Source organism: Syngnathus acus, chromosome 14 (assembly GCF_901709675.1).
Source record: "Syngnathus acus chromosome 14, fSynAcu1.2, whole genome shotgun sequence".
In the NCBI taxonomy this organism is placed as follows: Eukaryota; Metazoa; Chordata; class Actinopteri; order Syngnathiformes; family Syngnathidae; genus Syngnathus; species Syngnathus acus.
In genome coordinates, this window is record NC_051099.1 from 2,003,799 (window position 1) to 2,030,169 (window position 26,371).

General features: G+C 45.8%; 3 protein-coding genes and 1 long non-coding RNA gene across 8 annotated transcripts; 2 read left to right on the plus strand and 2 right to left on the minus strand.

The window, feature by feature from the left end:
- Positions 1 to 550: 550 nt before the first annotated feature.
- Positions 551 to 10,148, minus strand: lars1b (leucyl-tRNA synthetase 1b). The gene is made up of 32 exons (XM_037269220.1): positions 9,998 to 10,148; positions 9,608 to 9,729; positions 9,372 to 9,459; positions 9,223 to 9,303; positions 8,991 to 9,128; positions 8,533 to 8,694; positions 8,342 to 8,454; positions 8,218 to 8,281; positions 8,046 to 8,134; positions 7,716 to 7,941; positions 7,501 to 7,588; positions 7,065 to 7,141; positions 6,908 to 6,961; positions 6,691 to 6,831; positions 6,546 to 6,623; positions 6,358 to 6,443; positions 6,229 to 6,294; positions 6,028 to 6,110; positions 5,694 to 5,832; positions 5,400 to 5,612; positions 5,255 to 5,312; positions 5,044 to 5,107; positions 4,229 to 4,412; positions 3,844 to 3,934; positions 3,606 to 3,746; positions 2,664 to 2,804; positions 2,436 to 2,546; positions 2,243 to 2,353; positions 1,586 to 1,690; positions 1,367 to 1,462; positions 1,145 to 1,277; positions 551 to 989 (listed from the first exon to the last, which is right to left on the minus strand). Exons 1-32 carry the CDS (start codon positions 10,001 to 10,003, stop codon positions 787 to 789), a joined length of 3,552 nt encoding a protein of 1,183 aa, XP_037125115.1. The 5' UTR covers positions 10,004 to 10,148; the 3' UTR covers positions 551 to 786.
- A 230-nt stretch (positions 10,149 to 10,378) lies between these two features.
- Positions 10,379 to 20,069, plus strand: rbm27 (RNA binding motif protein 27). Of its 4 annotated transcripts, none has more exons than XM_037269221.1 (21): positions 10,379 to 10,553; positions 11,168 to 11,286; positions 11,349 to 11,476; positions 11,558 to 11,637; positions 11,714 to 11,895; positions 12,098 to 12,400; positions 13,018 to 13,254; positions 13,444 to 13,617; positions 14,289 to 14,435; positions 14,529 to 14,682; positions 14,762 to 14,909; positions 15,022 to 15,231; positions 15,316 to 15,429; positions 15,651 to 15,776; positions 15,912 to 15,986; positions 16,085 to 16,255; positions 16,376 to 16,480; positions 17,199 to 17,390; positions 17,472 to 17,555; positions 18,005 to 18,124; positions 18,533 to 20,069. In XM_037269221.1, exons 1-21 carry the CDS (start codon positions 10,495 to 10,497, stop codon positions 18,629 to 18,631), a joined length of 3,027 nt encoding a protein of 1,008 aa, XP_037125116.1. In that variant the 5' UTR covers positions 10,379 to 10,494; the 3' UTR covers positions 18,632 to 20,069. The 4 variants fall into 4 exon arrangements, with proteins under 4 accessions (XP_037125116.1, XP_037125117.1, XP_037125118.1 ...); XM_037269222.1 differs by having other exon boundaries at positions 18,536 to 20,069; XM_037269223.1 differs by having other exon boundaries at positions 16,085 to 16,213.
- Positions 20,070 to 20,280: 211 nt separating this feature from the next.
- LOC119133860 lies at positions 20,281 to 26,319 on the minus strand. Of its 2 annotated transcripts, none has more exons than XR_005100206.1 (4): positions 25,996 to 26,319; positions 24,911 to 24,971; positions 22,406 to 22,585; positions 20,281 to 20,449 (listed from the first exon to the last, which is right to left on the minus strand). It is a non-coding gene; the product is annotated as an uncharacterized LOC119133860 (long non-coding RNA). The 2 variants fall into 2 exon arrangements; XR_005100205.1 differs by having other exon boundaries at positions 24,902 to 24,971.
- On the plus strand, positions 20,575 to 23,412 carry LOC119133859 (POU domain, class 4, transcription factor 3-like). The gene is made up of 2 exons (XM_037270052.1): positions 20,575 to 21,496; positions 21,725 to 23,412. Exons 1-2 carry the CDS (start codon positions 21,416 to 21,418, stop codon positions 22,664 to 22,666), a joined length of 1,023 nt encoding a protein of 340 aa, XP_037125947.1. The 5' UTR covers positions 20,575 to 21,415; the 3' UTR covers positions 22,667 to 23,412.
- Positions 26,320 to 26,371: the final 52 nt, after the last annotated feature.

A 26,371-nucleotide genomic window follows, 5' to 3' on the forward strand; every position in this document is an offset into this window, starting at 1 on the left:
TTTCAATAGCCTTAAAACGAGTGGGATTAGAAAAAGCACACTATTCACACAAACTATTTTTCACTTTGCACTGTAACATTAATAGTACGAGTCAAATATTTTTCATAGATTTGAATCAGGGCCACATGGGGATGGATGTTACTTACAAACAAAAAGCAAGTAAATGCTACACTCACCCTTGGGCAGGAAAATAAGAATTGACTCCGACAAATGAGGTGCAGGCAAGGGGAAAATTGACTCAGGGAGAAAATATCTACAGTTCACCTGTAAAAAGGGATTGTTTCATTATGTTGACTGTGACATGACACGTTTTTTGGTCATAATGCATTTTCCATCATCCATGCGGTCTCCCTGTGTCCTTTTCAGTTCACTCTTTTAGGTTTGGGGATCTAAGTGCAGCCAACCCATTAGAGCTGCTCCGTATCGTCATGGTAACAAAATACATACTCACCATTAGCCCAGCAGTGCGCGTGACAGGAGGATGAGAGTCGCCACAGATGTAAGATGGTGGGATGTAGGGGGGGGGGGAAAAATCTGGAAATGCTGAACATTTTGTTTCACAAGTTTTATTATTTCTCTGGAAATAATCATTTAAAAAAAAAACACGTGAGACAAACAGCACCTCTAGAGACAACAGGAGGGACCGTGACGTTTCACCTAGGATGAACAAAACAAGGCAGCAGACACAATTCCATCGGTAGGTATGAAAACAGCAAGAGTTTGCAGATATCAACTTATGATGGCCTGTTGTGTCGCAACACTTGATGACGACTGTGTGTTTTTCAATTAAACCAGGTAGGCCAGAGTGTCGCCGATGTCCACAGTGAGGTTGTTGTCAGCCACAGTGACTTTCTTCTCATCCAGGTTGATGCTGAACACGGACTGAGGGGAGATGAGGACTTTGCCCAGCTCCTCTTGTCCCAGCACGGGTACCCGACGGGGCCCCAGTAGGGGGTCTTCGTACCTCATCAGCTTCACTTTGGATAGATCTGGTCGGAGGGAACGTGGCAAAAGGTCAGGGGCGAAGGAAATTTTGATTTGTGTGCCATAATGTAGCTTGAAATAGCTGAGATGAAAACATGAATTTTGGATTGTGTCCCTTTCAAACATCTCTTTAGTCCAGATGTTGTTTTGGATATCTAACCTTTGATGAGTCTGTTGACCTTAGCGAGTCTGCGGATGACGTTGTCTCGGCTGTCTCCCTGCCTGATGTCGAGCTTGGTCGAGAAGAGGCTGTTGCACGGCTGAGGATTGACCAAGGTCACGCAAACTGCTGGCTGTCAACGTAGAAATTGTCCATTTCAAATTTAAGGCGAGCGCATGGAACCTTGGGAATCACAAAGACGTCCTTCACACGAGCGGTCACCTCGGATCTGAACACGCAGTACGGTTGCCCCGGGCAACAGTCTTCCTTCACTTTGTCATCGGCCTCGGACGCGAACAAGATGTCGATCCCCTCCAGCTGCATTAAGCGTGAAAATTGAGGAAACGCGCTTAGAATTCTTTCTCAAGCTTGTTGACTGTCGAGCTGCAGTATGCCAGGCATCTTTGAAAGTCCAATCAGTCTGGTGAAGTGTCGACATACCTCGAGGGAATTGGTTAGGTAGACCAGGTTCTCCATCAGAACTGCCCGCTCGTCAAACTCCAGCTCGAGGTCCAAAACCCTGGGCCCGTTTTTTTCAAGGTTCTCCTATGGAAAGCCGCATGCACGTGTGATAAGTTAAGCACTGGTGATTGGACTCTCTCGTTGATAGGCGGACAACTTGGACTCGATATGTCTCAATTCGGGATTAAATTGAGTCTGAATAAAAGGAAAACACAATTGAGAACTGCAAAATAGAGATTGATGAAAAGCAAAGATTGGAATAAACATTCTTGATGGATTTTTCCTCTGTCGGAGATAGTAACTTTCAAGTCAGCAAGAAATTGGCGACTTGAAAAATCCGGCGGAAGATCAATATAGCAGTTTTGTGTTTTTGTCTGACACATGAAGAGAAAAAGAAAAGCTTTTCACAATACCCAGACAGAAGACAAAAGAATGGGTGGGAAATTGTTGTACTCAATCGCCACCAGAACAGATAGGCCAAGTGAGATGTAGACTTTAAAATGAACACAAAAATATTTGATTTTAATTTTGCTATGAAAGTAATTATAAAATAAATGAATGACAACAGAATATGTGCATTTGCAAAACGGTTCACATTGCTCGCCGCATTAGGATTCTGCAGTGTTGATGCCGTACCTTGATCATGGCAACAAAGGGCATGACTCTCTTCATGTACTTCTTCAGCTCGGGGAGTGCTCCCAGCTCGCCGGCTATCACCTTGTTGTCTGGAAGGGCGCCATTGTTGCTCTACACAAAGAGGACAAACAAAGACGCAATGTCGGCGTTTGTCTAACGCAGCATGTGGAGCATGCGTGTCCGTGTCGCTGACCTTGTAGTGCTTGCCCAGCAGGGATAAGGCGCTGTGTTGCCATGTCGGGTAGCTCTTGGCCACATAGATGGTGCAGTGTGAAGGTTTGCTGGGGGGCTTTGAGTCGCCTTTCTGCTCAAGGGAAAACAAAGTACATCGCGTACATCCAAGCACAGATAGGGGGCAGTATTGGGCGCTTAAACATTTTGGTTCAGCACAACTGAACTCCGTCAAATGTCTGCATTGTACCTTATTTTTCGGGGGAAGCAGATATGCTTTGAGTCTCAGTCGGAGGTCGTGTGCCGTCTCCATCAGGTACTGAGAGGAGCGCATGAGAATCTCATCCACTGGACCGGCGATGGGCCATGACGCCTTTGTCACAGATGTAGGCTGTCGGAGGAGAGGCAAAACACAGGAGGGTGAAACTGTTCGTGCTCATTAGCGTTTTAGCCGGTGCAGGAAACGGTCGTTGCTAGATGATGACGGAAAATACACGTCAGTGGCCTAGCGGTAGAGTGTCCGCCCTGAGACTGGAAGGTTGTGGGTTCAAACCCCGGCCGGGTACCAAAGACTATAAAAATGGGACCCATTGCCTCCCTGCTTGGCACTCAGCATTAAGGGTTGGAGTTGGGGGGTTAAATCACCAACTGATTCCCGAGCGCGGCACCGCTGCTGCTCACTGCTCCCCTCTCCCCCAGGGGATGGATTAAAATCACACGGGGATGGGTTAAATGCAGAGGACAAATTTCACCGCACCCAGGTGTGTGTGTGACGATCATTGGGACTTTAATCTTTAATCTTTAATCTTCAGCACAGCGGCCTTCATTTCTACCCTTACCGTTAGAGTGTTGAAAATATTCTTGGCTCTCTGTGTTATCATGTACATGCACGATAAGTGTGTGCCTCAATTTGACAGCAGCAACAAGAGAAAGCGTGTGTGTGTGTGTGTGTATGGAGACAAGCTCCGAGTGGTCACAGCCAGGAAAAGCGTTAGAAGTGGATTAAATAAGCCGGTCTGATGGTGGCTGTACTCATGAATATATATTAGTGCAGGTCTTTTAAAATGTCGCTTTGGTGCCCCTGCCTTCTTTTAAGCGTACAAAAGGAGGTGGGTGGAAAGGATGAAAGTCAGCACTTTGAACGAGCGGCAACTCTTCCTCAATGGAGGTGGCAAATATGCACATTTCTTACCTTGCCCAGCAGACCCCAGGTGTACTCGCACAGGTGTGGACATATGGGGGCCAGCAGCAGCGTTTGTTTCTCTATGAACTGGAAGACCAGCTCTTTGTGCATGCCTTCAATCGCCAACTCCCTGTACTTATCTTTGGCAGCCTGGAGGAAGCATTCATCATATTAATAACTAGATCTGGATGGAGTTTCTTTTAGAAGGGGTAAACAATTGTAAATTGCTTGAGAAGATTTTATTTACCTGGAACTCAAAGAAGCCACACTTCAAAGCCTCTTTGAACATCATCCTGATATAGTGTTGCTCCGTCTTCAATATTCCAGAATTCATCTCGCTGGCCAAGATACAAAAATCCTTTAAAGTTTCGGCTCGGGGGTTCTTTAAAAAAAGAGGTTTTCGTGCAGCCTCTGAAATGCTTCCCGACTGGCTTGCTACCAGCTCGAGCGCCTCGCAATTTATTTTTACTACAACGTTTTAACTGAATATGACATGATGGGTGTAGACTGCAGTGCATCATTTTGTTTTTTACTATAGTAATCCTACAGAGCGCAAAATTAAGTATGAGGTGATGCAATTAGGGGAGGAGGACAACAAACATTTGAAAATCTTTTGCTCCGATTGTGTTTACCTGGCAAATACGCGGTCGTTGAAGGTGTCTGCAGGTCCGGTCCTCAGGTTGTCCTGGTTGGCTATCATCTCCTTCACCCACTCCAGCCAGGTGTAAAGGCGCAGGATGCCGGCATCCGCCATGGTTTCCACAAAGTTGGCATCCTCCACCGTGTCACCAGCGTCAGCTAGAGCCAGACGCATACCTAAAACAGAAGGAGGAGGAGGTTGACACCACTATGGGGCATCGTTGTTTCTCAAATAATGGCTTTTTATTTGATAAATTGCCAACGGTCATGGAAAAATACAGAATAGAGAAGTAAAATGATAACAAAAATACCTATGATGCAAACTCTGATCCAAAAACCATGTCATATGTTTTCAACATTACAAATAAATGGTTTCAATTGACCAAAGCGCCTCCCACAGTGCTTCCAGCGCACACAGCATTGAGATAAGCCCCGCTGTCCATCAGAGTGGGGATCACTATTTGAAGAACGGTACTAATTCATGCATAGGTAAACATGAGGACAAATGACCATCTCATTATTGGCAAAATGGCTGTCAAATTGAGACTCCTGCAAATACACCACTTTCAGCTCGGAGACATCTTCATCAAGAGATGCCTTCATTACGATAAAGGTGGCATCACCAGGATACCAGCTCGTTTTTTTCCTCACACACTGTTGGTTCCACAGCTGTCAAACTAGCCAAGCGCAAAGCAACAATGAACAGAGGGCCGTCTTCCGGGCCCTCTGTCTCCATCTCCAGGTGGAAGCTGTCAGTCAACAAATAAATAAAGCTGCGGTGCTGAAACGCATGACACTCTCAGCCTACCGTCTGCTGAGAACTTTTTGATGGCTTGGCTCAGAGTGAGGAAGTTTCCGGTTGATTTGGACATCTGGTAGACAAGAAAAGCAGATGGTAAGTAACGCCACACCCCACAGATTCCCACAGAGAATTCAATCAAAAGCAGCGCAAAATCGCTTCGCCGTGGCGAGTTTGTATGATTAAATATGGCAAATCACGCCATTAGGATTTGATGCACCTTCTCGGAATTGAGGAGGAGATGCCCGTTGGCTCGCACAGCCTGTGGCCACTTCCCACTGTGGAAGATATGTACCCCATCAAAAATCAATGTGCACTGGAGGTGAATACTATTTTAAAGCGCTATGTCATGAAGACAAGCTCACCGGTCATTGGGCCACATGGCCACGTGGTTATAGAGGTAGTACGACAAGTGGTTGGGCACCAGGTCTTTGCCAGACACGCGCACGTCCACCGGGTACCAATACTCAAACTCCCTCTTGAGCTTCTGAAGATGCTCTTTTGGGATGTCCGTCTTGGGGAATGGGGACGTTTTGAAAAAGAGAAAGTCCCACACCTCCTTGGTCATCTGTTGTGGTCTGAGACACACATTAAAAATAATGAATACATGAAGAAGTGTCAAATGGGATGGTGTTTGAGTTCCCGCCGTGATGACTCACTTGATGCCCAGCGGCGAGGCCCCCTGTCCGCTGAGCACGCCTCCCTGGAGGAGGTGGGCCACCGTGTAGTAGGCCATGTAGATGGTGGAGTCCGAGAGGGACTCAATCAGCCAGTACTCGTCCCAAGGCAGCCGTGTTCCTATGGCAAGCAAGCGCAAACAGGTGTATTAAAAAAAATAAAATGTCAGCTGCAGTGTCGAGCCTGCCAACAGCCCTGAAGTCACTTTCAGTAAGCAGTCTGATGCAGTTGTTCAATGGATTGAATTCTTTATGAACAATTTTAATAATAAACCGTCAATCAAGAATAATGGTCAACTCGGCTGAGCACACTTACCAAGGCCGTACGTCCGAGAGCAGGCGTGCTCCTGCAGCCATGCCAAAGTAGCCTCAAAGTTTCTCCTGGTCTCATCACAAAATCTATGCAGAACGGAAAAAAAATCGATTGTATGAGATCAATTGGGTAATCCTTTCAGTGCTTGTTCTCCGCAAGCAAAAAGCATAGAATATCTTATGAAATGAATGGAGCGCGTCTTACGTCTCCAAAGACTTGAGGGCTTCGTTGGTCTGCTGCTTCCAGTCAGCATCGCCGTAGTCCAAATACCTGCGATACAAACGACCTCATTTGAATCTACTCAGCCCTAGAGTTGCAGTTTATGTCACTTACCACTGATCACAGAGGGCCACCACGCACTCGTCTGCCGAACGCGACATGACCTGTTTTTCTGGCTCCATGTAGATGCAGGCCTCGCCCTGAAAATCAGAGATGCAGGCAACATTTTGGGGGCGCTACAACGAAATGATGCTACCTGCTGTAAGTATCCAGGAAGAGGCCACAGACAGAGCAAGTCCTACCTTTTCTATCATCATCTTCTGGATTGGCTTCTTCACATCCTGGACCTTCAGCCCCTTGTAGCCGTCAACTAACATGATCTGAGGGAATTCATTCATCATGTATTCTATCATCAGCTACAGTACAGCCCGGACAAGGTGGACTAACCCCTTCATAGAATCCCTTCAAGTAGACTTTCTCCTTAGCCTCGGCCAGCTTCTCCTTGTCATTCTGGCTTTGGATTTTCAGCTCGTCACAGACCAGCGGAGCAGACAGGTTCCCATAGCCTGGAATGTCTATGATGGGGATCTGAAATAGAGAGACACTTATAGCAGCTTCACAACTACAATTGATAGGTTTAAGATGTCTGAGGAGATGAGCTTACCGGCTCAAAAGGAAGCACCATCTTGTCCTCAATTCCATACTTCTCCCTCAGGGCCTATGAAATATTCATATTGGGTTTTTGACGACCAAGCTTTGTCACTATGAATGTGGCGTTGGCTCCGATGAAGCATTGATGTGTAGAAAGACGCGCAACTCACTTGTTTTTTCTTGATGTCCCTAAGAGCAGCGATGTCATCGGGGGCGTCAGAAGGCACGCTGGTGACTATTCCTGTGCCTGATGGAAACCAAACAAGAGGGGGGGAAGGTGTTACATTTCGGGAAACTTTTAAAGCTGCACCGCTTTGCTATTTGCCGTCGCAGTATACCGTTTGCCTAATTGCGCATGATGAGCACCGTGGATGGACATTTTCAAAGTGGGAAATGGTAAATAAAGCTGCTTGGGAATCTGCTGAAATGTCAGTGCACCAAACTCATCCGTGTTTAGCGCACCTCATTGCCTTCCCTAACCTTTAAAACCAAGTGAACCTGAGGGTAATTAGAAGTTGGATTTTGACATTTTAACTTTTTAGAAAATGTAAACCCACCGGCGTGTGAGCGTGGATGCTTAATTGCTTGGGATTCACTTTCTCGTACCTTTGTCCTCCTTGATGGTGAGCATAGGCAGAGCGTAGATGATCTTGTAGGACGTCAGGGGAGCACTCAAGGCGCAGCCGAGGATGTCCTGCAGGCATAATGTTTTGCGAACACTGTTGGACCAACTTCAGTAAAAAGCAAATGCAAATTTTACAGGGCACCTCGACCGCTTTGATAAATATTGGCTCCAACTTTTGCGTTTAATAATAACATACCTGTCCCAGTAATTCCATGACCACGGGGACCACACCATTGTCCTTGGTGAATCCCTGGAAGGACATGTTCCTGGCAGACCTCCCAGTACAGATGAAGACATCCCCGCCGGTGGTCTCAAAGGCCACGTACTTCATGTCGGGCCTCACCCAGCAGTTGGTTTGACCGAACATGGTCTCTGGCCTCAGCGTTGCGGCCACCAGGTAGATGTTCTTGCCTTTTATGGCGCTGCAGGGAGGACAGAATCAATGCCATACTTTGATTTTAACATCACGTATTTTGGGTCTGAATTACACAAAATTATGCAAATTAACAGCAGCAAAGTTTGTTACCTGCTGTAAAAAACCTTGGACTTGAATTTGGCCGTGTAGGGCTCAATAATCTTCATCTTGATGAGTGTGTACTCCTGAGGTCCAACTCCCTGCAAGTGAGGTGAAAATAACTAATTGGGATATATCTTATCGATCTATATATCTTGTTTTTCATAGCACCGGGTAAGCGTACCTCTCCTGTTTGCCTATCATGGTCCATACATGGTTGTCCATCCTTGGGGGAATAGATGGTATACCTGTAAAAATAATATCAATACAAAGCGACATTGAACAAACGCTGATTGTTGTCATCTCACCTTTTTCCAAAATTAATCTTTTTTCTCTCCTTCAGGGTGACAAACTGCCAGCGGACAAAGGAGTCGTAGAAAGGGTTCACGTCTGTCGTGATGAACGAGCGCCGCCAGTCCACCTGGGAGGATCACACGAGACGTTTAATAACCTTTTAATTTGTGGGGGTTTTATTTGAATGCAAAATATGATTTTGTACCTTGACCCCCATCATTTTGAGATCTTTCACAGCCAGAGGAGGAAAATAGTCCAGCCAGTGTTCAGCGTTGGCAAACCTGGCAATGTCGTGGTCATTCAGGCCTAGAGACCTCATGATGTTCCACTGGAAGGTGGCCGAACCAGATTTGGCAACTGCTTTACTCTAACAAGACAATTACATAACGTCAGAAACTGGAATGATAGACATTTCTTTGTCGCCATCTGGTGGAAACTTACTGCCAATGGTGTATGTTGAAGTCAAATGAATTTAATTTTGACAAGCAATGCTTAGCCACCGTGTTGTGGCACGAATTACTCATAGAATTTTGTTATTAATGGGGAATTTTGTTATTAATTGTCCAAGAAGGGAAAGGGAGGCATCTAATCGAGGCAGGTGTTTATTTGTCTTAACTGGGTTATGCCTCCACTCAATGAGTAAACACCATCTCAAATTCAGACCTTCTTCCCCTTGGCTTTGTCCTTGATGATGATTTCATCACACGTGTTTGGCTTCTCCTTCTCCTCTTCCTCCTCATCTGGAAACTGTGGCGGATTTCCGTACAGTTCCATCTCCCGCTTGAGCTTGTCTGCACAAGCCTTTGGAAAAAAAGATTAATTTTGTTATGGTTGTTTTGCAATGTCATGTATAGCATGTATGAGGCAATCTTGAGGAATACACCAAAACACTCACTTTGATTGGCATGCCTGTGCAGTGGAGACCAAATGGGAAAAGGCACTTCTTTCCTTTCAACATCTGGTAGCCAACCGCAAACTGAGACACCATAAAGCACAGGGGATTCATTTCTATGTTCTTTGCCTTCCTAAATAATAGCAACTTACCTCACACTTTGACAAGCTGAATGTGTGACCAAGATGCAACCTCCCATTCATGTATGGGTAGGGAAAGGTGACAAAATACTTGTTTTTGCTGTGGAATAGAGGGAAAAGTATGCAACAATATTTCAACGTGACATTGCGCATCATCTTTACATTTTGTGCAAATCGACGCCCCGGCAAACAGCATGATGTAACTTAACGCTCGTCTTTGGGAGCTTCAACATAAAGGAGCTACTTACTGTGCACTTTCCCCAATTGTTGTCGCTGCATCATTCTCAAACGTTTTGTTTTTCTCCCATTTAGCCTGAATTTCGAGCTCAATCTTTCTCAAAAAGTCCAACTTTGCCGTTCCCTTGCGCTCCTGGAAAGATATGGTAAGCAAGATGTACATAAAAGTAGTGGCAGCTAGAAAATAAACAATGCGTCTGTGAATGGATCATTTGTGAATATGAAACTTCAGTGGCGTTCTTTGGTGTAGGTTTTTTGTTGTTAGAGTACTTGGACTACAAGTCTTTTGCTAGCTAATTTGCTAAAGCTATGGCATGTCAATGCAGTGCAAAATGCTAACGCTTACTATTGACACATTTTTTTAAATTTTTTTATGGGAAATTACTGAAGAATAAACTTACCGTCATTTTTGCACAACTGGTAGGTTATTCCGCTGCTTCGTCAAAAATAAACTTAAGCGCTAGCCAAGAAGCAAAGCCAAGGGAACCCACGCCACCGCTGCGCCGGCTGATGACACCAAGACACTTGCAAGGAATTCTGGGAGAAGAAGTCCATAGACTGTCACATGCATAACACACCGGCAAAGTTAATATCTTTTATTTTAGCTATAAAAAACAAGGACAAAGTGTGTGTTTTTTTTTTTTTTAAATAAATAAATCCAGGTCTTCCGAAAATATTTTTAGTGACATGGTTGGCTAAAGACGCAATTGAAATACCAACGTCGTGCAGCAGGCATTCTTTTACGACACCTCGAGTGAGTTAACATAACGTAAAGTGTTTCAGTGCGACCTGCCAGTTGAGACCCAAGGCCCCGAAAGCTTCCAAATTTATCGACGATGAAAGCAGGCGTTTCGGGGCTTCGTTTCATTTTTTAAACCGCGTGATCGTCTTCCTCACCATGATTATAGAGAATGTTGATGCTCTCAAGTCGTGGCTGGCAAAACTTCTGGAGCCAATGTGAGTGTTTGAATTTAAATGTCATTTAGCTTGCACGCTACGTAGCTAGCTCGTGTGTTAGCATCAATGAGGGGGAATTGCTAGAAACCGTGGCCGATCGCTTGCTATAAAGAACCTTTTTGACTGCCCGTTAAGTGGGAACTATTATGTTCGCTATCTTTCTTGCAATAGTTGGCCGAGTAAATTATGTAAATCAACTGGATCACGAGAAAACAACTTTACTCTAGCACCCCTCCAAAGTGCAGCACAGCATGCAGCCTTCTGTTTGCAATTCTAGAAGCTCTCTTGCAATCACATAGATGCAAAATGTGTAAACATGTTTCAGAGGAGACGCTTGCTGCGAGTGTTACCATAGTTACCATCTCTGCCTCGGCAAATGGATGGCTTAAATTACAGATAACATGCACATAAATTGCAAACTTTAGACACACGCACTCAATAAAATCCTATTTTGAACTCAAATACTAGGCCCCCAAATCAGAATAATAAAGTGTTTACTTACCTCAATTGAGCCAGAGGAAATAAGTACATTAATCAAATCTTCATAACAAAGCGAGTGTCAAATGTGTCCAAGTACTTTGGAGCATCAAGTTTGATCATGTCTTTGTTGGCAGATGTGATGCTGACCCCTCTGCGTTAGCCAATTACGTTGTGGCTCTGGTGAAGAAGGACAAACCAGAGAAGGAGCTCAAAGCGCTGTGTGCCGATCAGCTCGACGTCTTCCTACAAAAAGGTATTACTGGTTACACTTGACTTGACTCTATGATTTATGATTGATTTCACGTGTTATTACAGAGACTGTCGGCTTCGTGGATAAACTTTTTGAATGTCTGACAAGCAAGAACTACCAGGGGAACCCGATTGCTAAAGAAGCTCCAAAAGAAGTGGTTAACGTTCCTCCAGCTAAATCAGATGCAGCCGAAGTAAGTAGGAATCACTTTGTCTGGTTCCATTTTCTGAACATACCAAGAGAGATAATTGCTTTTTGTTGTTCTCGTTGTAAGATTGAAGCTCCAGAAGAGGAGAGAGAAAACCGACGCAGGAGAAGTCCTCTGAGGAACCGCTCTGACTTCAATGAATCCAGGTTTGATTTTGTCTCCTCTTATCTGAGACTATAATGCGACAGGCAATATCATTTTGCCCATTCCCCGACCACGCAGGAGTCGCGACGACAGGAGGCGGGACGAGCGCAAGAGGCGGGACTTTGATCGTCACGGCAAGAGCGGCGGCGATTCGCACCGCGAGCGGGAGCGCCACGAGCGGCGCAGGGGGAATTCTCGTGGGAGGAGCAACAGCCGAAGCCGGAGCAGGAGTGGCAGCCGGGGGAAGAGCAGGGGACGAGGTGAGAAACAACAACAGCAGCAGCAGAGGAAGAGGCTGTTTTATGAGTTGGAATCATCTCGATCAAATGTGGACCGCTTTGCATGTCGCTCATATGGGCTTCAGCCACACAGGCTGGAATTGGCCTTATTCACCTCAAGGTTGGTTTGTGTGACGTGACGGGCTATTGTCTATGTTCAAATACCTTTTTGCCTTTCCGCCAGACTTCAAGTCAAAATTCGAGCTTGAGAGGAAGGACGCCGACAGCTACAACTCGTCCGCCACGGGCAGGCCCCAGCAGCCTCCTCAGCTCCCGTCGCCGCTCTTGCCCACCCCGCTTCACCCGTTCTCATCCACCGCCGGCGGCCCGGGACCCGGCGGCGTCCCCTTGGCGACGCACGCGCACATGCCCGACGGCACTACGGACAGCTGGTCCGGCTACTATGGCAAAGGCAGGCAAGACGGCGTCGGCAAGCCGTTCAGCAATAAGAACCCTTCACGCAAGCAGCGGTGCAGGGATTACGACGGTAAACATACAGCTACTCTTTTCATACTTATGAGTGTATTTTCACTTTGTCTTTAGATCAAAATATTTTGATACTAAATGCTTAACTCGGAATAAAAGGCTTATATGCAAAGAGACCCCGCCACTATATGATTCTACAAATTGGTGTTTCCTCGTGTCATCTTAAACTGTTGTACCATACATGCATTAGCCTTTTTCTTCATACCACAATTTGCCCTTAGGGCTTATTGATGGTTGTGTTTTTCATGGCTAATGACCACTAATGTTGATCACTCTGGCTATCGTCCCCGGTGGGGGAAGGCTCAAACACCTCTCCAGAGGTAAGCGGAGTTAAAATATCTCGCGCCCCTGAAGGCCGCCACTGCCAGTACTCGGCCACGAGAGATTGGTCTTCTTAATGAGACCGTGAAGTAAATAATGTCTAGTTTATCCTTCCAGAACCAGACATTGTTGGGGAGATCGGCACTGAGCCTTGTCGTAAATCATGAAAAATCATCGGTTGAATTTTGTCTATAGATTCCACAAAATGAGGTCGAAGCACTATAGCCATGTAAATGAAGCTCCTCAATTTATGTCAACATTGATCCCAAATCATGATTCTCTCCTCCTCCCATGCAGAGAAAGGATTTTGCGTCCGCGGCGACCTGTGCCCGTTTGACCACGGCAACGACCCTCTCATCGTGGATGACGTCAGTCTTCCCAACATCATCCCGTTCCCGCCGCCCCCTGTGATACCCCCCGGCGGCCTGCCCATGCCGCCGCCCATCACCGAGCCTCCCCCATCACTCAGGATACCACCGCCACCAATGCCGCCCTACAGCCAGCCGCCGCCCCCTGGCGTCTTCTCGTTAGCTGGTGAGTGTCTGTCTGTCTGTCTATCTACCCGTCTGTCTGTCTGTAAATGGTTGAACTCAGCACACGATAGCAGAACAAGGAGCTTTTTCCCCCGTATTGCCGAGTTCGGTATGTGAATGAAGGGCTCACCCCGGATGAGTGAAGGACTGGCTGTTATGAGGCATCAGCTTGGGCTTGTGTCTCCGTCAGGACCCCCTCCACTGATCGCAACCAGTGGAATGGAAACCCCCAACCACCAGTCGGCGATCACGTCATCGCCTTCAGTCGGGCCGCCCGGCGCGAGGCTACCGCCTCCTCTTCCTCTTCCTCTACCGCCTCCTCCCTCGTCGGTGTCGCTCCGTCCCCAATATATCCAGTCTGAATGTAAGCAGGTTGGAAGTTTGTCATGGGATTTCCCCATTCATCGCCCATATAGCCCACTCCATTTTGTTTTTGTATGTTCACATGAATATCTTTTTTTTTTGTTCATGATTTGTTTGGTGGGCGTTGTCAGCAGGCTGCAGTGTTGCCTGTTGACCTGAAAGTGGCAGTGCAACTTTATTTTTGAACATTGTTTTGCTTTCTGTGAATTATGCTCTTGCCTCTTTTCATAAATAAGTCAAAGAACTTTAATGCACTTCTGGCTTCCAACATAAATTAAAATGACTGTCAAGCTCCAAAACCTAATACAACCTGACTGACCAAAAACAACGCTGACGTAAAACTCATTTTCATCTTGTCGAATGTTTTTATTTTTTCCACCATGCATGCATATTGTTACTGTCCAATGAAAAGCATGCATCTGCAAAATGTTTTTTTTTTGAGGAGCAATTCCAATTACATTTAGTTTGAGAGCTTTTCATTGGACAGCATTGATGTGGTTGTTTGGCAGCATCCTGTTCATTGGGTTTCACTTACTTGAGAATATGTATGCCTCATAGTTCAAAGGTTCTCTGCTGTGACCTTCCTGTGTGGAGTCCTCCTGGATGTATAAAGAAATGTCATATCTTATGCCCAAATCTATTTCTAATTTCAAAGCGCCTTTTTTGTCTTAGATAACTACGATGCGGAGGGCTACAACCCGGAATCGCCGGGGCTAACTGGAGCAGGTCGGAACCAGTATCGTCAATTCATTCCCCGAGTCCAGACGCAGCGGCCCAACCTCATCGGCCTCACATCCAGTGAGGGACAAGGCTCCAGAGGTGCCGAGTATTAACCTTCTCAGTATTCACAGAAGAAAGCGCCGGATGGTAGGAACATTTCAAATGAGATTCGATTCCATTTTTCCCCTTTAGCCGCCAATATAGTGATCCAAACGGAACCGGCCACTCCCACCAGCACACCAGGAAGCAACATGTCCAGTTTCAACTCAGAGCTGCACAATAGGAAGAGACCCATGGGCTCTATGACACCTGAGGGACCCACGGCTAAAAGGCCCTGGATGCTCAAGTCAGAATTGACATTTCTATACAAAAAAACTATTTTCAAAATTTCCAAACGATTTCATTTACCTCTCTCTTGGTGTCAGGCCAAACTTCAACAACAAAGGCGGCTTCCCGAAGAGGAACTTCTACGTGAACACTAAGCTGGAGGTGTGGAATATCCCGCCGGAGCTCAACACCATCACCAAGCTCAATGAGCACTTCAGCAAGTTCGGGACCATCGTGAACATTCAGGTATCATCTGAAGCAAAAGAAACCACATTTTAAAACCATGTTGATAATAGGACAAAAAAACAAAATGGAGAGCAGAAAAAGCTGGATTTGGAAATTGATTTCATCCATCCAGGTGGTGTTTGGCGGCAACCCAGAGGCGGCGCTGATCCAATTCACATCCAACGAAGAAGCTCGCCGGGCCATGTACTGCGTGGAAGCGGTTCTCAACAACCGCTTCATTAACATGCGCTGGCATCGCAAGCCCAACATGCTGGGGACTCACCAGATGGATCAAGGCGCTAGCAACCAGGTGCCCGGGTCCACTTCCAACCTCGGGCCGCAGGTAAACGCCCTGTGATGGCATTAACGTGTAAGGGCTGAATCAAATCATCGAAGCATTTGACTTGAGCTTTTGTTTGTTTGGCAGGGGATCAAGCAGCACAATCCGGCCGCGTACGTGCTGAACAAGCATCGGCCGCCGGCGCCAGTCGGCACGACAAGCGCACCTGACAACGTGAACCCCAATGCGGAAGCTGTCAATGTACGTCTTAATAACTTGACATCTGCTTCATTTGTTCCAGTAGAATGCGGTTTAAAAAAAAAAAAGGTTCAGTTTTACACAACATGAAAAGGCAATAATATCATTTGTATCAGGAAAGTTTGAAGCAAGCAGCATTTTAAAAGTAAAGTCTTGTTCGTACCACGTCTCCCGGCGATGACCTAAATTTGTTGCCGTCCCGTCTCGCTGTGCGCGGCACTTAGGTGGCGCCGGTGCTGCCAAACACCCAGAAGGGCCCCTACACTTCCGCCCCGCTCAAGCCGTCCTCCAAGTGCCTTGGGAAAACGGCGAAAGCACTGGAAGCACAGGAAGCCCTGAAGAAGAAACAGGCACGTTGCTTTATTTTTTTTCCATTTTAACGGGCAATACGAGGATGACGGACGTGACGGCGTTTGTTTCCGCCAAACGCTGGAATTTGCCGTACCGGTTTAATGTCGTATACGATGCTGTTTGTTTTCATTCAGGAGGCATTAAAACTACAGCATGACTTGCGGAAGAAGAAGCAAGAAATGTTAAAGACGCAGATTGAGTGGCAGAAGGTGAGGATTATAATTGCACGTGATGCTTGAGCGTGATAATGGAGCAAGGTTACATTAACCAAAAAAGAAAACACGGCACAACTTGCATTTCTCATCAGGCGCTGATTAACCGTCTGGAGAAGAACCGGGGGATGAAACCAGAGGAACGAGCCAACATCATGAAGACACTGAAGGAACTGACTGAAAAGATTGCCCAGCTCCAGAATGAAATGAATCCGGCCTCTCAGGTCTCTAAAGCCAATCACTCCCAGCCCAAGACCAAGACTGATGTGAGTCTTCAAACTTTTGTGAAAGTTAAGCACTTCAAAAGCATCAAAGTAGGAAGCGGATACATGCTTCAAGTTAAATGCCCCCCTCACTCTGTCTTTTGCTTCATTTCTCACGTGCAGGCCCAGAAGGAGCTGCTGGATGCTGAGTTGGACTTCCATAAGAAGATGAACTCTGGAGAAGACACGACAGATCTCAAGAGAAGACTAGGCCAGCTGCAGAAGGAGGTAAATGCATGCACCATCTTCAGCCACCTTTTATTTTCTTGGTGGTAATATAAGGTTTGAGTCAGGCTTTTTGAAAATAGGTTCACGCGAAAGAAAGCACTTTATAGTCATCTCAACCTCACACTGGCTCCACACCCGCTGAAACAACGCAGACAAGGCTTGTCATAGCAGCAGCCGAATAGGAACACAGTTTTTGATAGTAACACCCAGCCTTAACATGTCTCACTCATCCCTACCCTATGGGTTCTAAATTAGCTAGTGGTTAAAAAATGCATAACTCCCCTTCCCTACACACCAGCATCTCAGCCCAAGCCTATCCTCCCCATGCACATTAAAAAAGCAGCCACTTTAGCAAGCCCAGAGGAAGAGCTAAATGCTAACGAAGCCCAATCAGACACTCAACGCTCTCTCGCACCGATGGAGGCCATCTCATTAAAGTCTAAGCCGCCGGGAACAAAAATCACAGGCGGTAGCAGTAAGAGTGGGAAGTAAGCGCAGGGCCAAATGGATGGAAAGGTTTCGGAGAGGTGAGGAGGAAAATTTGGAGACGTCTAATGGAAAAGTGAGGGCAAGATGAGGAGAACCCGAGTTCACGTTGGTACGACATGTCATTAAGAAAAACAAATAACCTGCAGGCAGAGCATTGTGGAATGATGAAAATGTGCTTTTTTAGGACATGCTTACCTTGAGTCCTTTTTTGAATGATTTTCTTTACCAGGCAACACAATTGGGCATCCTGCGATCCCCGACGTGTCGAGGCCGGGGCAAGGTGCTGCCGGAAGGGGGCGCCATACGTCCGAGGGGCCGCAGCGGTTCCGTCAACCGCATGGTGGTGGACCACCGGCCCAGGGCCCTGTTTATCATGGGGGTCACCCAGGAGGAGAAGGAGGAGCTCACGTCACACTTTGTGGTGAGAACATAACACGATTGCCGTGAAATGCTGATATTTGCATGTCGATAGCCATTTCTTTCTTTCTTTGCTCATCATTAGAAATTCGGTGATCTGGAGGAACTCCGTGACCAGGATGCGACCAGCGTCGTCATGACTTTCAAGACTCGGAGCGAAGCCGAGAACGTAAGTCGCGTTAGTCTCTCTAAAGTTAAAGTTAAAGTTAAAGTCCCAATGATCGTCACACACACACCTGGGTGTGGTGAAATTTGTCCTCTGCATTTAACCCATCCCCATGTGATTTTAATCCATCCCCTGGGGGAGAGGGGAGCAGTGAGCAGCAGCGGTGCCGCGCTCGGGAATCAGTTGGTGATCTAACCCCCCAATTCCAACCCTTAATGCTGAGTGCCAAGCAGGGAGGCAATGGGTCCCATTTTTATAGTCTTTGGTATGACCCGGCCGGGGTTTGAACCCACAACCTTCCAGTCTCAGGGCGGACACTCTACCACTAGGCCACTGAGCTCTACTTTATGGAGCCGACCCAAGTTCTTGCAAATGATCTCGCGGGCGGACCCCTATGCTACGGTTTGAGAACCCCGGAGCCAAACTTACATTTTTACACTTCCTTATTCCAGGCAGCAAACCAGGGAGCCAAGTTCAAAGGTCGCGTTTTGCAGATTTCCTGGTACAAGCCTAAGACGCCCTCTGTCACGACCGAGCCCGAGGAGGAGGAGCCCAAAGACGACGACAATACGGTAACAATTATTTTGTTCAACAAGGTTGACGCCGTGCTGTGCAACTTTTGAAGCGAGTGCAACTTGGAGAAATTTCAGTTATAATAGGCTGCGTCGGTCCTCTGCGGCGCTTCTTAATTTTTAAACCCGCCGAAGCTCTCAGCGGAAGTGGAGTCGGAGTGACACGACTGTCAGGAGGAATCCTCTCTCATGCTCGAGAGCTTTTGAGGCCAGAGTCGAGTCGGATCTTGAGATCTTAGGGTGCACCCCGTGATGTCACATGACATGGGGAGGGTTCATCCTTCCAAGAATGTCACTACATGCGTCGGTGAAGTCCAAACACAATTTGCGCTGTGGCGCCGGTTGACTTTCAAGTTGTTTCATCGGAAAGCATAACGGTACTAATGTGCTTTGGTATGGCTGTATCAGCAGAAGGAAGGTCGCTCCTATCTGCCTGGCGAGGAGGAAGAAGAGGAAGAGGACGACGATGAAGACGACAAGTACGAAAGCAGATCTTGGAGACGATGAAGTAAATCGCCAGTTCAAAGAACCGGAAAAAAACCCAGTACTCTCTTGTTTTTTTTTTTCTCCCCCAGTATTTTCAACAGTCATTTTAAGACTACCATTTGGTTTTTTGAGGAGTCCCTCCACTCAACAAAATAATCTCACTTTTGCTGAGAAAGACGAAGGTTTGGTTCTTGGAGATAGTTTAAGTGTGCTTACTTTAACTGTCAGTAATGCGCAACCTTTGCATCTACTGTGAAAAGCTATTTTTATACATGACTGTATTTAAGATTTTCGGGGCGGTGGACATTATGGTCTCCGTTTAAAGACCACATTTCATTTATTCTTCTAACTCTTACCTGCTTCTTTATTTGGATGATCCAGATGCTCCCATTCAAGTCACTTTTGCACTCCAAGGTGTACTGCATGGATAGCTCACCCCAAAATATATTCGGAAATTCTACAAAAAAAAAAAAAATCACCCACAGATGTTCATGGAATATATTTTCACTATTTTCTAAATTTAGGTGAACTATGGAGGACTTTATTAAACCTAATTGGACCACCGTGTACTCATTTTTTTTATGTTCCCCAACCTCTTTCTCAAACAAAGTAAAAGAATGACCTAATCATACATAAATATATAGACAGATGTTTGAATGTAAAAAAACCTTGATTTTATTATATATATGAGAGAGAGAGAAAATAAGAGTTTCTTTGCCTTAGACCTGTCGACATTCAATGGATTTTTTTTTTTTTACAAGATTTGTGATTTAGTTTTTTTTGTGTGTGTGTAAATTTTGTACATTTGCTTAAAATTGATTCATGTTGATTTTTTTCTTTTTTTTGGATTTAGTTTCGTTATTTTAATATAATTTAATATACAGTTGTCCCAATTCATTAAATATGTCCCCCTTGGAGGATTCCTAGTTTCCTCTTTTACTGTATCGAAATTCTGTTGTAATTTGCATAGTAATGTGAACAAGTTTACAAACTTGATTTCATTTATTTTATTTTTTTGGGGCAGTAAAAACATTCAACCAAAAGAATATTTATATAACTTTTCATGCATGTAAATACACTCACTGTCCTTTGGAAGTCATCCTCGCACCTTGATTATTCTCTTTCTCTCACTTCTCTAATCTGTTCCCTATTGGTTTTAAAAAGGACAAAGTTACTGGGTTCTTGTATATTTAGACAAATTTCTCTCTATCCCACTTTTTTGTACTTGTGTGTGTGCTAATACACCGTAGTGTAAAAAAATGTAAGTTTATCGGATAATAGTTTTGGATTTGTTACTGTTTATGATGTATTTTCTTCATGTCATTTTGTTTGTAAAAAGATGAATTTCTAATTTACAAGCATGTTTGCTTTTGCCAATAAAGACGAAGGAATGGGCTGCTTGCGAGGGGAAAAAAAGGAAATGAAAAGAGAAAAGAAAATATACAATTTGATCTTGGGCAAAAAAAAGAAAAAGAAAAATACGGATAGAAAAAAAAATCATTGGCAATTATGAGGAAAAGAAAAAAAGAGCAAAAGCATTCCAGGAAACATCTTAAAGCTGCTGTGTTGTCTTGTTATTTTGCACCTTACACGAATAGAAAACCAGCACTGATGTAAACTTCCGAGTCTCCACACTGGAGACATATTAGCCCCAGTCTATACGACGTTTGTCTTCACTCACCAGTATTAGGCACAACCGTCCGTCACTGTGATGCTGAGCCAACTTGGGACGCTGGAATGCTGTGCCCCACCTCGGTCTTATTGCTTCAACGTCGCCGTCAAAACACACCATGACAGCTCCCAAACAATGACGGGGTCAATAATAAATGACCCTGGTGCCTGTTGGAAGGGAGATAGTGATGGTGAGAAAAGGGATTTTATGCTTTATTCAGGGTAAAATGGCACTTGTGTCTGGTGACACGCAGTCTCAGTAGAGCACTAGAGGATTTCAATGGGCAGCAAATGTCAGACGGTAGATGTACGTTGACTGTGAATAGAAAAATATACCTTGAAAGTTGTCTCCAATCAGAAAGCCACGATGACTGTAATACAGTACTTGAAAGTCTGCTGCCTCTTGTCACCAATGTACTGTAATATTAGCCTTGGCCTGGTAATGGATGCCAGCCTGGGCGCCATGCTGCTTGATGCATTATTGACTAGTTAAAAGAAGCAGACTTGAGCAGTGGGATCAGATAGACACACAGCCACATCACCTTTCGCCATTATTTGGAATATTCGAAGAGATCAGCACCACGGACAGCTCCCATACCACGACAATGAGGAATGCTATTTATCAGTCATGAAATAACGATGCCCTGCAATTGGCTAGTGTCCAGTCCTACGGTGTACCTTCACCAACAGACTCCAGTGTAGAAAATAGATGGAGTGATAATGGGGTTGCATAAGTGCGCACACCCATTTATGTGGGGAAGTGACTGGATACAAATTGTACCAATCACATTGGGAGTCAGCACACATCTGTCACAATTTAAAACAGCTCTGATTAACAACAAATGAGGTTGAAGCTGTTCTAGTAGGCTTTTCGTGACATTTTTTTTCTTCTTAACCATCAACCTGTGCATGGCTATTAAGTGATTTTACCTTGCGCATGCACACAGCTCCACCTGTTGTAATTGTAGCTGAGTAAAGTGCAAGAGGAGGGAGGTGAAAAAAGACGACGAAGAGGGGGGAGGATGAGAGGGAGGGCTTGCTGCGGGGGGGGGGCAAAACAGACGCGCTCAGTCCAGAGCGGGACAACTTGCAAAGAGAGAGCGAGGACAACGAGGGCAGGAAGAAGACACAAAGATGATGATGATGACCATGGACGGCAAGCAGCACTTCGGCCTTCACGAGGGCATGCGCAGAGTGTGCGGGCAGGGGCCTCAGGTAGGTCGACACCTGGGGGGACGGAGGGTGATGAAGGCAGGAGGGCGGAATGCGAGGGGGTAATCACGGAGGGAAAAATGTGTAAATGTGATTTGACGTGACTTTGTTCCATCCGATACACACGCCTTCCTCCTCCGCCTCCTCCTCGCTTCCATATTAATTTTTATGACCCTCCTCTCTGACACAATTCCCCACTGACTCCCCCATCATGCGCGCTCCTGCTCGCAGCTCCAGGCCAATATATTGGGAGGCGGCGTGGAGGAGAGCCTGCTGGCTCGAGCGGAGGCTCTGCAGGCGGCGGCTGACAGCATCCTCGTCTCCCAGGCAAGGAGAGACGCCAGCTTCCATACCATGAGCGGCGTGCCCTCCTGCACCGTCGCCGCCTCTTCCTCCTCTTCCTCCACCGTCTCGTCCATCATCGCCTCACACCATCATCACAACTTTCAGAACCACCAGCTGGGACCCAGCCTGGAGGCCGGGGACCTTCTGGAGCACCTCTCCAGCAGCCTGGGGATGACCGGGATGGGCGCTCCCGAGCCGGGCGTGACGCACCACCACCAGCACCCTCACCACCATCATCACCACCACCACCTCCAGACCATGGGGCAGCTGCACCAGGCCATGGCCGCCATGGGCCACCCGCACTCGGCCGTGCCGGCGCACGGCGACGTGGAGTCGGACCCGCGTGAGCTGGAAGCCTTCGCTGAGCGTTTCAAGCAGAGGCGGATCAAACTCGGCGTAACCCAGGCGGACGTGGGCTCGGCCCTGGCCGACCTCAAGATCCCCGGCGTGGGCTCCTTGAGCCAGAGCACCATCTGCAGGTTCGAGTCGCTCACGTTGTCGCACAACAACATGATTGCGCTCAAGCCCGTGCTGCACGCCTGGCTGGAGGAGGCGGAGGCGGCTCACCGGGACAGGAGCGCCGCCGCGCCGGAGCTCATGGGGGGAGGGGGCGGCGTGGCGGACGACGCCAGGCGGCGGAGGCGCACTTCCATCGCCGCCCCGGAGAAGCGCTCCCTGGAGGCCTACTTCGCCATTCAGCCCAGGCCGTCGTCGGAGAAGATTGCCGCCATTGCCGAGAAACTGGACCTGAAAAAGAACGTGGTGCGTGTGTGGTTCTGCAACCAAAGGCAGAAGCAGAAGCGCATGAAGTACTCGGCCGTACATTGACTTTGAAGGCGTCATCAATAAAACAGCTCTGATGACGCATTCTTCATCAACTCATAACAATGAGAATCCCGTCGGATTAAATTAACACGGCAGATCTTCACTTCTGATATTTGGGATTTTCTCCTCTATTTTTCTTCATTTTATTGCACTTTTTCGGGAGGGGTTCTCAAAGGGGACATTTTTCCAAACAGCACCCCATAACGTCGTTAACTGTAAATTCAACAGTTCATAAACCAATCGACAATTTTCATTCATTATCAATTGACTCCTCTGATAATCGATTTAGGATCTTGTTAAACTTCTGCCTCTGAACGGTAAATATTCTGCAGGCCACCATGAAAGATTATTTTTGTTGAACCAAGCTACAGCTCGCCGACCCCAGTTTGAGAACCCCGGTTTTTGAAGCATTAAAACGAGACTTGTGGAACACTCCATTATGCTTGTTATAAATACACCAGCCACTTTATGTCACATTCAGGGATATTTACGTCACTTTAAAAATGGACTCTTCTATGTTGAGGACCGAATGTGTGCTTGTTGACATCACTTCATCACGTCTATGTGCAAATGTGATCACCCCCCCCGAACACAAATGAATGATTGCCGCGTGGATTGTTTGAATTATTTAGAACACTATATTTTATGATCTTTTCTGTTTTGGAGCATTGTAACAAATGTTTATGCATTTCCAAAAGCCAGCAGATCTAACGGAGCACTCGTCAGTCAGTTTATTAGGTTCACCTGCGCAACAATGCTCGATTTTATTCATATCATATTTCAATGGATTTTTTTAGGGAGTGATTATATTATTGTTGGTGTATTTGGCACGTGTGCCTAATATTGTGGCTGGCGAGCATATGTGCACACACACAAGACAGCACATCATTGAATGAATTGCTGCACCTTTAAATTTCACTTTTTAAATGGAATAAATGATTGGTTATTTTCTAAAAGTTATTTGTGCGACTTATTTGAAACCTGCTGGGACTAAATTATATTTTTCGTAACTCTTTCACAGGCAACTCTCAGTTACAATACATATTTGGCGTATAGATATGGATGTATAATATTAATATTATAAAATATTAAGTTAAAATCCCATTAATTGGAACAAATATATATACGGACAAATTAATATTCAAGATTCAAGAGTTTTTATTATTATTATTTATATATATTAATATGGGTTGATGCATATAAAATATTGCATTTACTGTTTTAATCATAACTTTAATTATTTTAAAGAATATTGTATTGATGTGTAATGTTTTATTTTTGCATGAGTTAAGAAGTCTGGACTGTTCTGTAATAAATAAATAACACATACATGCGCGCACACACACACACACACACACCCCTAAGCTATCTATTTTCAGAAGCAGCGTAAATTTGCATGGCTGTGCGGAGGCGTGTTGCACAGGATGTTTGTAATTTGGCAGATGGGCGCAATTTAAAAAAGTTGATCAGATTTCTTCGATTTGGAGCAGGCTAATGTCAAAAAAAAGAATCCAATATGGCGTGCTCACAAAATCTTTGTCCAATTCCCCATCTTATTAGCCAAGTGAGGGTGTGCTGTACATTCTTGCAGGTAGAGACGCCATTTATATTGGATCTCATTTGCAGAGCAAGTGTACCCAATGAAATGTTGGGTGTGTTTGAAACCTATCAACAAATAGCCTTGTGTGTGTGTGTGTGTGGGGGGGGGGGGGGGGGGGGCGTCAATAAGAGGTTAAACAGGGTCTAGGCCGTGTGAATAATGGATGGACTGCTTGAAATGAGAAGCGACCGTGCTGGTAAGTGGAGCTGAAGGCGTATGCGTTTGGGTGTGTGTCATGCATGGGGCGACGGAGGCGCACTTTAATTATTTACAGGGCCGGTTGTCATGCAACAAGATTGCATCGAAATGTTTTTTTTTTTTTTTTTTGGAGGAGAAGCTGTCAACTTCTTTCAAATATTGCAGAGAGAGGAGATATTGACCAAATGTTGATCAAAGTTGCTAGGGGGCAGTGGCAAAAAAAAAAGGCTGACATTTCAGGGGCGGGGTAGGGTAAGGGAATGCAAAAGTGCAGAGCGGAGGGTGAGTGTGGGGGGGGCACCCCCAAAATCAATAATTCATTCATAGCCAGCAGCAACAAATGAGAATGAGGAAGACAGCTACCTCGCTACTCTATTAGTCATCTTCTATCACCATCATGACAACTCACTATCAACACACGCACACAAATGCACACGCACACATGGAACCTGAGGATTGGATGATGAATGGAGATGCTGTCCATCTGTCTGGAGCGCCTGCAGAGAACATCTACAAAAAACAGAAAGCAAAACAAAACATTTGATTGGCTCCATCATCCAAACATGCAGCACACTGAGATGCGTTCCTTATATTTCATAACAAATAGCTTGTTGGAAAGTAAGTTCTGGTGTATCAAGTCACAGAAAAAAAGTTCAAAACTAAACTATTTTGTCGTAGTTTTTCATCTAAAAATAAAATCTAGCTCAGTCACCTTAAAATAACTGTGAAATGTTTTTTTATCAATATTTTGTTCCATAAACACGACGTGCAAGGAATTCCCGCATTCCAAATCTGGGAATGAGGATATTAGAAGCGCTCTTGCTTAATTCATCCGGCAGGCCTGCAGAACACTACGATCCACTCCATTCATAATTTAAAGTGTTCTCCATTATCAAAGTGCCTTGAGGAATAAGATTAGCCAGCCAGAAATAATTCACAGTGGTGTGATTTCTTTTTTCTTTTTAAATCAAGTCTCAACAGAAAGTAAGCACAGTGAATTATCCTCTCCAAGAAAATGCGGAGATGGAAACGGGATGAGGAAAGTCGAAGAGGAAAAGGAATGCAAGGAAAAAGAAGAAATCCAAACGGGACAAGTTTGGCATTCCATCATCTCGACTGTCCAAACTTATCATGGCGTCAAGGTAAGCGCACGTCCCGGCAGTCCGAGACAAAGATGACGCTGACCCGGTGTGACAACAGGGGAGTCCCCCGTGGGACCCTCAGCCACAAGACAAGTAGGCCCCCGCGTCTTGCGTGCAAAGAGGGAGGGAGGCTGACATGGTCCAAAACAGAAAATTTACAGGTGGAATATCAAAATGTTTGAAAAAAAATTCTGAATTTATTTCAAAGGAAAAAATTCTGGACAGACAACTACATTCGTAATAATCATGCTCCGGTTGAGTCTCACAGAAAGAGAGAGAGAGCAAGGAAGAGGGACGAAATGTTACAAAATGGTGAGCGGAGATCACAACAATGGCAGCAGCCGCCTCCCTCCCTCCCTCCCTCCTTCCCTCCGCTTTCTTTGAAGACTCACATGAAACGCAGAGTGGAGGCCCCGGGAGGACGGCCCCTGGCGGTTGCAGCAACACACCCCACCCCGCCAAGCCCGCCGTCTGATCCCAGAGGCCCCGGGCCCTCGAGTCAGCCCTGAGGCTACTGGACCAAAAGCAGCTGACTGCACACCAAAAGAGAGAAGGAAGATTAGAAACCAAACATTAAGATATGTAAAGATTGTATTTGTTATCGTATTCTGAGCATCCAACGCATGGGTATTTATGTGCTTAAAAAATGTCAAGTTTGTGACAAACATTCGAGAAAGCCGTCAAGTCAACAGATGGCGCAAGATCACAAAAATTCAAGGTGATTTTTTACCAACTCAGAGACACAAGTGGATATTTCGACATATTGTG